Source organism: Bremia lactucae, linkage group LG6 (assembly GCF_004359215.1).
Source record: "Bremia lactucae strain SF5 linkage group LG6, whole genome shotgun sequence".
In the NCBI taxonomy this organism is placed as follows: domain Eukaryota; phylum Oomycota; class Peronosporomycetes; order Peronosporales; family Peronosporaceae; genus Bremia; species Bremia lactucae.
In genome coordinates, this window is record NC_090615.1 from 4,925,760 (window position 1) to 4,936,611 (window position 10,852).

General features: G+C 44.8%; 3 protein-coding genes across 3 annotated transcripts; all 3 read left to right on the forward strand.

Moving 5' to 3' along the window:
- Nucleotides 1-1,299: 1,299 nt before the first annotated feature.
- On the forward strand, nt 1,300-2,346 carry CCR75_000272 (uncharacterized protein; the record flags this gene model as incomplete). Its single annotated transcript, XM_067958380.1, has 1 exon — nt 1,300-2,346. One exon carries the CDS (start codon nt 1,300-1,302, stop codon nt 2,344-2,346), a length of 1,047 nt encoding a protein of 348 aa, XP_067818417.1.
- A 285-nt stretch (nt 2,347-2,631) lies between these two features.
- CCR75_000273 (uncharacterized protein) lies at nt 2,632-7,290 on the forward strand (the record flags this gene model as incomplete). Its single annotated transcript, XM_067958381.1, has 3 exons — nt 2,632-2,760; nt 2,792-6,571; nt 6,601-7,290. The coding sequence occupies 3 exons, from the start codon at nt 2,632-2,634 to the stop codon at nt 7,288-7,290; spliced, it is 4,599 nt and encodes a 1,532-aa protein (XP_067818418.1).
- Nucleotides 7,291-7,533: 243 nt separating this feature from the next.
- Nucleotides 7,534-10,316, forward strand: CCR75_000274 (uncharacterized protein; the record flags this gene model as incomplete). The annotated part of the gene is made up of 2 exons (XM_067958382.1): nt 7,534-9,861; nt 9,924-10,316. 2 exons carry the CDS (start codon nt 7,534-7,536, stop codon nt 10,080-10,082), a joined length of 2,487 nt encoding a protein of 828 aa, XP_067818419.1. The 3' UTR covers nt 10,083-10,316.
- Between the last annotated feature and the right edge of the window lie 536 nt (nt 10,317-10,852).

The window sequence follows — 10,852 nt, forward strand, 5'->3', positions numbered from 1 at the left end:
GTCAGCTGCACATTGAGCTTTCTAAACGAAATTTTTCTGGAGAGAAGAGGTTGGCATCTAAAGTAATAAAACGCATAAAGTAATATTACTTTTCGGTCCTAAGAGTATTACTTTAGAGGGGTTCTACTGTAAAGTAATATCCTCCAAATATTATGTACCTCTAGATAATATAAGGTTAATTTCATGTAACGATACACCCCGTTACACTAAGCGCTATTGGTCTCTGCGCTCACGATTATCCTCGGACAAAAGTTTGCTCCGGAGCATTTTCCCCTTGAATGAATGAGACCAAACCCTAAACGAACATGTGTGGCATCACAAGAGACCTCATGACGCTTTTTTTGGATGAACTAAGTACAAAATGTATAAAAACTCCGGAGTTAGGAGAGAAGCCCCTTAATCGATGATTTGTTGTGGCATTCCTTTAACGCCCTTGGTAGGTCTCGGGGCGTTAGTGTAAGCAGCTAAGACAGGCGGGCAAAATAGCAATTAAAAAGTGACCGACCCGCATAGGCCTCACAAATTTTTAATTAAAATATGCCAATTACTTGTGAAAGTTAAGACTTCATTGTTTAAAATTAAGCTGTTCAGGCACGTATAAATATACGTATAGCTAATGTCCACGTGGCGAGGGCGGAATAATATTTGAGGTTTAGGCCACCCCCTCGAAAGAGCAAGCTATAAGCTTTTAGTTAAAGATAAAGATTGTTGCGAGCACTAGCATGTGCGATAAACTATCATTTTCACGGTAAGAGGCTGCTGCGTCGATAATTAAGGGAGACTTAGAGGTTAGGCGATCGAATTTTTAAGATTGGCAATAAGCCAGTTTCTTGAAATTGCTGTAATATGCAGTTGAGAAAACAATTCGACATTGCCGTCTAGTCGACAGCGTTTCCAGAATGCGAGCGGATCAGATGCAATTGGGAAATTGTATCTGGTCTGCTTGCAAATGAATGCTGAGGAATTAACAAACGAGCATCGTTGCATTGGAATCGAGTCGGAAATTCGAAGATGATGCGCTTAGGGCTCCTGGCACATAACACTGCTCATATGGCAACTCTCTAATTTCATCCACAATAATGAGAGAGTTCCCATCCAGATATTATCATGCTGCAGGATGAACATAACTGACCCAGCTCTTATAAGAACCAGATGTTTTCTTAGGATTTGAAATACTCCGCGGCCATGTTTGCAACATACGGCACATGATCACACCATTTAGCGCATAACACAATTTTGTCTTTACCTGCTCAATTTACATACCGTCGGCGCTTGTAAGCTCCAGCAGTAAAGTTAAGAATGAGAGTCGCACATATGAGCGCCTTTGTCGCAGCGATGGGAACGCTATCAGCATCCGCGAAAGAATACTCGTTTTCTGAAATCTCGACCAACGAAAAGAATTTCATTTTTGGCGGCACGGAAGCAGACATCAATGATTTCCCGTTTGTCGCGAATTTGGTCGATAACTTGTTGCAGCAGCCATTTTGTGTTGGCACGCTTATTTCTAAACAGTACATTCTCACGGCCGGCCACTGCATTCGGTCGGATACTTTTGGTATTATCGCCCGTTTTGGCAGAAATGAAAGCACTGGTGTTGAAGCGTTTTCAGTTCCAGTGGTTGAAGGTTTTCGTCACCCAATGTATAGAAAGAAGACGCACCTATACGATGTGGGGCTCCTTAAGCTTGAAAGACCAATTGATCGTCCATTTGCACAACCATGTGCCCCGGATGGATCTGACAACATGGTCGGTACGATGGCTACTACCGTCGGTTGGGGCAAGACTGAGAAAAGTGGCAAATTGGCCAGCAGAATTCTCAGGCGGCTGACGCTTCCGATCATTTCGAACGCAGAATGCGGTAAATATCCCAAGTACGTTGGCCGAATCACAGAAGGTATGCTCTGCGCCGGTACTGGCCGCGGCCGAGATACGTGTAACGGCGATTCCGGTGGTCCCTTGATAGTTGATGGTAACATTCTTGTTGGCTTTGTGAGCTGGGGTAGCACGTGTGGTGAGCAGCCTGCCGTTTTCACCCGTATCACATACGTGTTTGACTATATTCGAGACATTTTGCGAGGTGGCGACGGCGTCGACTTCTTCGAACCTACATCCGAGTCGAATTCAGGATCACAGGAGCCATTCTATGCTTTGAAATTCCCAAAATCGCTAGATAAAGATCTGACCAAGCAAATGTCAATGCTTATGGAAATGGTGCAGAGCTCCGTGGGCAGTAAAAGCAGTGACCTTGCGGGGCTTCTGGAAGGAAATGGCATAGATGACCCTAGTGGCGATGGGTTGGAGCCCGAGGGTTTTCCCGAAACTTCTAAGCAGCCATCGCCGAAGTAGATGATTACGGTTCGAGTGGCAAGGCCATTCCACGAATCCCCTGTTCGATGGTGCGACTTTTTCCATGTATTCGGTGCCAAAACTTATAATATCTGGGGGCTGGAAAGGCTTCAACTCCATTGCTGTTCATGCTGAACGCTCACATGTATTTGTTGCTTTACTTGGGCTAGAGATTTATAAAAAACTTTCACATGCATTTCACTACATTAAAGTCAACGTGAGAACCATAAAAAATAAGCCGGTGGAAAAACCTCTAGCATTTGTTATACAGTCCATTGCATTGACATGGGACAGGCTGGCTCGGTGCAGCAAAAGAGTGCGCTGCGCGACGTGCTAATGCTGCGCCACTCCAACGTAAGCAACACTGAGCTTGAAGAAGTGCTGCGTACCTTTTGTGCCGTGTTTCCACTAGAGGTGAGGGTCATAGCGTAATGACTTTTTGTAGTTGACCGTTTCCCATTCCGCAACCTTTCAGCTTCAAATGCCCGACAATGCGAACCATTTTAATAATGTCGTAAGCGTTGACATCAAAGAGCGCCGTCTTTTTGACGTCGTATACGGTCTTCTACAAGACGAGACGGAGCAGGCGCAACGCATTCATGAGCACTTTATGACGGACCTTTTTCTAAGAAGCTTTCGACGTGTGATTCGGTGGCGAGAGCTCTATAAATTGTGTGCTAAGTGCTCGATGAAGCCTTTTCTTACCTATTTGCGCCATTCTTCTTCTGTGATTGTACTATCGGTGCTGGAGACGCTGCTGCTGATGGTGTCACCCTGTCCAGGCTTTGAGATCGGCGATAAGGCGTCCAATCGAAGCGAGGCGGCAAACAGGAAAAAGTTTGGCGAAGTGGGTGGCTTTGGAGTCTTGCAATCACTCTTAGTTCAGTATGGAGTTGTCGTCGTGAAGCAAGTTCAAACGGAGAGCGCGGTTAAGGTGGTGGCAGGCGTATTAAAACTTTTCCACGTGACACTGACATTGAGACGGAAAACAACAGATTTATTGACGTGTACGCAAGCTGTGGAGGCTTTGATGAACGCCCGAGTGTCATTGCTAGGCTTGTGTCATTGCAGCGATGGTGAGTATGAGGTCATGCGACTGGCAGTTGCATTGGTAAAGGAACTTTGTCGTAGGTCGAATCGTGATCAGTTCCATAAAGTACAAGAATCGGCAAGAGAGTATGGCGCGCTGTTGTACGTACTAGAAATGGCTGTGGGAGAAGATGAAGATAAAAAGAATCACGACATGGCACTTGTGGAAATACGGGACTTATCTGCGGACTTGGTGGAAGTATTCTGTTGCGGCAACATGCGCTCCAAAAGGATCATGTTTCGCATAATTCCAGAGGAATTTTTTAATATTCGTCAGAGTACGGCTGATCAGTTAGCACAACAAACAAAGCTAATACCAGAGGCGAATGTCACGTCGATGGCTCTTCCGCGGTTGTTGTTCAAATATGATCAACAAATGCGCACATCAATGGCGTCATCGACTCTATCGATGAAAATTCCAGATGCTGAGCCTCAACAGAAAGATCTGGAAGTCTCGTCGTATAATGCTTTGCATTCTAGCGGAGCTGCCTTTCGATACTGGATCAGAGGTACGCATGAGCCGTGGCGAGAGCTTATTAAAGCTATTCGTCTGACTTTTTTAAGCCCGAGGTTGGTGTGGCGCTCTTCCATGCGCAACGAGCTTCGCCAAGCTTTGCGAATGGAAATTAAGACACTTGAATCTCGACGACAAGATTTGGTCGACAAAGGTATGGTACATTCTTGTGAGGATATGCCTCGCTGGGATGATGAAATGTTTCATGTGGAGTACCCTTCGATGTATAACGAGCTTTTAGTCAATGGCTACTATCTCACGTATCTCATACCATACATAGCCAACTCATCAGCACCGCACGAGATTGCTGATCCTTTAACTTTAGTGTGGCATCTAGCAGATCGGCTTGTAGTTGAGCATGACGAAAAGTGGGCGCAATTATGTCTACAATGTCTTCGACTGATCATCACACGCCATCCAACTCGTTTTACGAGTGAATTGCCGACTCAGTATGTGTTATCGGTGCTTCGAAACCACGCGAACCATTCGCCCGCGTTTTTACGCGAGTGTTTTCGTTACTTGAATACTGCTATCATGTTGACATACAAAGCGCCATCGAAATTTTTTTGCCGAAATTGCACAAGTGTCGCGCGATCAATTTTGCAAGTACTGGCAGACCCAAATTTAGCTGCACCAATTGTGGGGCCTCTCGAGGTGGAAAGAGATGCTGCGGAGGACACTTTGCATTTTGTGGAACCAGAGGATGATAGAATTGCAATTGTCAACGAACGTGATGGCTTGATAAGAGCTGGGATGTCACTTTTACTGAATGTAATACGTCAGGGAAAGTTCGTGTTACAGCTAGTAAAATCTAAGCGCATCTTCTTGTGTCGGCTTCTTGCGGTGAAAACACTTGATCATGTGACTATCACACAGATATTATTTTTGCTACAGCAGCTCGCTCTCTTGGACGGCACCACTAAGCACAGTAGCACGATGGATCCTCATGAATTATCTCTTTTATTGTCGTTATCTTCATCGTCGAATTCGGCTCAATCAAGATCATCAACAGATAGCAATTGGAGAGCACTTGCTCTAGTTTGTGTTCTGTTGGCCAGTTGTGACCCTAACAGTATGGGTATGTGCGTGGCTGGTGCCAAATTCCTTCAAGAGTGTTGCGTAATGTCTTCCAAAATAAGCACTGTTGGCGACGCTATTCCAACATCTTTGTTTCAAGAAGTGAACGACTTGCTAAATGAAGCACTTGGATGTGGAGGCTGTGGCATCGGACGACTGCTGTTTTCCACAAATGCGGACGAGTTCGTTAATACCTTTAATGCACATGAGACACGAGCTGCAGACGTGAAATGGGGTCATATACAGCGTGTTCGGCTGTTTCGATACCTAGAGCACAAGTACTTTAATTCGGGCAACTTGCCTGAGTCAAATTCGTCAAGCCATGGCGTAAATGATGGCGTTGATCAGTTATATGAGGATGAAGAATTGTATATAGGAAATATCTTTTTGCGTTCTTACATTGAAGACGGCGGAAAGTTTTTATGTGAATGGACACAAGAAATGTATAGCGAATCAATCACTGCACTTTTTGAAGAACTGGCCAAGCATGGGTGTAAGTCTGCGTACTGCACCGAGTCAGGCAGTGCGTGTCTGCTGCCTTTGCCTCCGCATCCGTCATCTCTGATCGACACTTCAGACAGGAATGCTTCATGTCCAGCTAATTCATGGGAAATACAGGTCTTAATTCTGAAAGCCTTAGCACGTCTCGTTCCGTTGTATGGTGCGCCAGTAAAGATAAAAAGCGAGTCTTACATAAATTTGGTAGCACCACTTCGTTGGCCCATGCTGAGTAAGATTGACCAAGAACGCGGGATTTTGTCTTTGGAGCTTCTTATTGCAGTGCTATCTTTTTCTGAAGCGCGCAGTGTCAACACGGCTGCGTGTCATTTGTTTCTCGAAAAGAAGGGATTGAGCGTATTAGCCGATGCTCTTACGTGCATGGATGCTCCATCGTTTCAGCAAATGCTCCAAAATAAGGAGCTTTTTGACTCGAGCAATCGTAACATGGCGCGCATGCTGCTGTATCGCTCAATTGACCTGCTGTCCATATTGGCGAAACAGCAAGCTGGTATTCGTGCTATAACGGCAAATCCAGATGTGGTGGCAGCACTTATCGAGCTTTCATCGAATCCAATAATCAAACAATGCGCGGATATCGATGCTGTGACTGTTTGCTTAAGCGCTTTGGGAGGCTTATGCCAGTTTAATGAAATTTGTACACTTGTGGTTAATGCTGGCGGACTGCTGTCGCTTCTCGACATCGTCGTGTCCTGTCCGGCAGAACTTATTGATGAAGAACCCGCGATTGAACAACACAAAAGCAGTGAACTGGACGCGTCGGACCCTCAAAGTAGATGTAAAGAGGATAATTCAGCGAAGGCGCTGATTGTTGCAAATCAGAGCAGTCACGACGACAATTGTAACAGGTTCCCAATTGAGAAAGCTGAGAAAAGGAAGGATCATTTGAGATTACCATCACGCTTTTATGGTGCAGTCCGAAGCGCTGCGTTAGTTTTACGTACATGTCTTGGACCAAAAGATACAGAAGTGCCATCAATATCAAATCAAGTGCTCAGTCAACTGCTAACACCAAGCTTCATTCGGGTAAGCACATTGTGTCAAGAATCGTGCAGGAGGAGACTAATGTGAAGTTGTGGGCGCTCGTACAGGTGCTGCGTGCATCTCCTGATCAATTCGTCCTTGAAATGCAGACGACAGAAGACATTAACAGTGCAACACTTGTGTGGACCGTTAGCATGAGACAGCGACTACAAACTTGCATCGCAATGGAGCTTGCAAAGGTAAGAGTAGCCGCAAATGCAAAGACCTGGCCTCGCTGGAATCCCGAGCAATTTATTGCTCCTGCCTCCTTCCGATACCAGTACTCGGAGCTTGCAGATGTGCTCGTCCTACACGACATTTATCTTGCAAACTTTGTAGCTGCTCGTGCTGAAGACTTAAATATTGAAGTCATTGACGTGGCAGCTTTTTCAGAGGCGTTACTGATCTCTGTTCAAAGCTTCGAGAACGTACTGCGCATACTGCATGAGCGAGGCTTAAGTGACTCCAGGCAAGAGGCCGTACTCCGATTAATGCGACAGGCATTGAACAAGCTTGTAAGCAAACATCCCCAGCATAATCTAGAAGTGGAATTCAATTGCAATGATCCGCTTTCACGCGACTCAGCATTTATGTCACCCGCACATTCTTGTGATACCCTCGTAGCCACGGTACACAGCTTTCTACCGACCGATGACCGCGACTGGGACATTACCCAGATTGAGCGCTGCAGCTCGTCGGGAATTGAAGACCTGACTGTTTAAATAATATGTTGCCAAAGACCGATGCCGACGGTGTTGGCAGCTATACAAGTAAATTAAAATATGAAGTAGCATTAAAATACAAATGATATAGCATTTATTAAGCTTTTTTTTTCCATTGCGGTGACTTGAGATTTGTACGCAGCGATTCAAAGGGTCATCGGACATTTTTGTGCGTACAATGAATAATTCGTGCTTGAAGTCGTACATAAAAAACCGACTGCTGTTTTAGCCATCAGTCTCAAAATGGCACAAAACGCATCGAGAGAAGCCATTCCACTGCTGCGAAGCACGAAAGAGCACTTGATTGCAAAGGAGAAGCAAGACGCATTCTCGCGGTGGCGTATCGACAACGTTGACGATCAAAGCAGTAGTGATGATTCGCTGACACACCGTCGAAGGCGCAAGTCGGCGCAGCGTCAAATGTTGTGCATGCAGTTCAGTCTGTTGCTATTGCTGGCGTGGGATTTAGTTAGTCTTCTTGTGATTTCTAGCTGGAGCCTTGGAAGCGCAGTGTTCTTCCGTTTTGAGTGGCTTTTAAACGTTCAAACGCTTCAGTGGCGCTTCTGGGGTCTGCCTATTTGGGCCACCGTTATTAAGAGTGTGCTCTTTTTGCTCGCCAACTCTTGGCCGGACGTACGTGTCGTCACATGGATTGCGAACGTCTTTTGTCTTGCTTTTTTGTGTGTCTTAGCAGTAGATGCTTTCAAGTTGGATGCAATTTCACGTCTTGATGAAGAAAAAACGGCACTTGTGGACGCCAATGTGGCTAACTCATTGCCTTTGATCTTCACGGTCCTGGAAGTGGTCAACATGAGCTATCTACGCGACTCAATCAAGTCTCCACTGCCAGCAGACGACGCTACGCTACCACAAAATGCCGCTTCGAATTCGATAGAACCCCAAAAGCCGCGTGGTATTTCATTCGTGAAGCTTGTCTACATTTTAAAGCCGTATTTCTGGCCAAATGGGGTGATAAACCGACTGCGTGCTGCAAGTACCTATCTTGTGCTTATTCTAAGTAAGCTGGCAAATCTGGCGGCACCTCTGTTTATGGCGTCAGCAACAAATGCTTTGGTGGCAAAAAACAGCAGTAAAGCCATTTGGGATCTCGCCATTTTTAGTTTCTTAATGCTCACGTCAAAATTATTTAAGGAGCTTCAATCGCTTATTTATCTAAACGTGAAGCAAACGGCATACATTGAGTTGGCGACACTCACGTATGAACATGTCCAGTCACTTTCGTACGACTGGCACGTTCAAAAGAAATTGGGCGATGTGCTGCGGTCAATGGATCGTGGAGTAGAATCTGCAAATAGTGTCGTGTCCTATGTGTTTCTGTATCTCCTTCCAACGCTAGCTGAATCTGTCGTTGTAATTGTTATTTTTACGATGCATTTTGAGCTGGCAGGTTTGAGCTTCGTGGCATTTACTAGTTTGGTACTTTACGCCTATCTTACTATCACCATTACTCTCTGGCGCAAAAAGTATCGTGAAGCATCGATCCGACATGATAATGAATACCATGACAAAGCTACTGACGCACTGCTTAATTACGAGACGATCAAGTACTTTGGTAATGAACGTCATGAGGTTGAAGAATATTCCAAAGTGATTGAAAAGTATATGCGCTACTCAATGTCTGCGCAAGCATCACTTAGTGTGTTAAATGCCACCCAATCGACAATTATCCAGGCCACCGTCTTAGCGGCGCTTGCGTTGGCAGTTCCCCATGTAGTGAGCGATGCCAGTGGACGACGAATTGATATTGGAGCTTTTGTTGCCATTTCTGTCTACCTGACAAACCTCTTTACACCACTATTTTTCCTTGGCGGTATATACAATATGGTTATTAACTCGGTTGTTGATATGAAGAAACTGAGCGAGCTATTATCGGTAGAGTCAGATGTCGTGGACTCTCCTGACGCTGTGCAGCTTAGAATTTTCAAGAATGATTTGGAAAATGGAATTGATGTCGCGTTCCGCCACGTGTCTTTCCATTACCCGTCGCAATTAGCCTCTACTGGCGTCAAAGATTTGACATTTACGATTTCGCGGGGCACCACCACTGCTTTTGTTGGCGAAACTGGTGCTGGCAAGACGACCATATCGCGGCTCCTTTTTCGCTTCTATGACTGCATCGCTGGCAAGATCTTGGTTAACAACCAAAATATTGCCACAGTCACGCAAGAGTCGTTGCGTGACGCCATTGGAATTGTACCGCAAGACACGGTTCTTTTTAATGACACCATTCTTCGTAACATTAAGTATGGCAACCTTAATGCGACGTTTGATGAAGTCGTCGCAGCGGCAAAGGCCGCCTGTATTTATAAGTTTATTATGAAACTTCCGGATCAATCGAATACAAAGGTGGGCGAGCGTGGACTGAAACTTTCGGGCGGTGAAAAGCAGCGTGTTGCCATTGCGCGTACGCTACTGAAGAACCCGCCATTTGTCATTCTTGACGAGGCGACGTCGGCCCTCGATACGGTAACGGAACAGGAGATTCAAGATGCTCTTAATCGTCTTAAAGCTAATCGTACTATGCTGGTTATTGCTCATCGTCTATCAACGGTACATTGCTCTTGTAAAAGCTGATCATGGATGTAGTATACTTACTAGTCTTACTGTTGTAGATTTGCAACGCTCATCAAATTATTGTTATGCAGAATGGCACTATTGCAGAGAGTGGCACGCATGATGAACTTCTTATCCGACCCAACAGTATTTACGCTAGAATGTGGGATGCCCAGCGCAAGCATGAAGACGAAGGATCAGCCCATGACGAAGTTTAAATGGCTGATTTCAATGGTGAAGTTGACACGAAGTCGATCAGATACGAGTTGCTTACGTAAGAGCGTAAATTACTTATTCACTGTGCTTCGACTAGATAAGTTCATTCCAATGAAGGACATGATTGTAATCATACAGACCTGCCTCTTGCAGTGCATGACGCATTTTACATGGATAGTATAATGTACGCTTGAATCTACATGCAACATTTGTTTGCATCCACTTTGTTACGTCAATCGCCTTGTAAGAAATCCACTAAAAAAAAGCTGAGATTTTTTTTAAGGCCGCGATTGCGTACACGGCAAATTGCTACGAATTTACTCTTTAAAAAATGCCAATATTAAATTACTTCGGGCGTCCGTCACACGTAAGGGCTCAAAAGCCCAAGAATGTAAGAAATATAGTTGAACGCCAACCGCATTGTCATGCGCAATAAAATCTGAAAAGGTATGTTCTACTTGAGAACGGAAATAATTGCTCATGAAAACCCTTCGCGAACGCTTACTCGGCCCCTGTAAAAAGAAGCAAAAAGCAAGGAAAACCGCGCAACAACAAACGAAGCAGAAAGCACTCACATTATAAGGTATGTAGTTTTTTTTACTTTTTCTTGAAATCCAACGTACGAGTCGGTTTATATTAACATATTAATGTCAGGACTATAAAAAGGTATTAGTACGTAGGAACTTGAATAATCTTTTTTACTTTTACCCTAAACTAAGCACTTTTTAGTTTTGCCTTGTTGCTAAGCGATCGCTTTGCAACTTAGGAATTT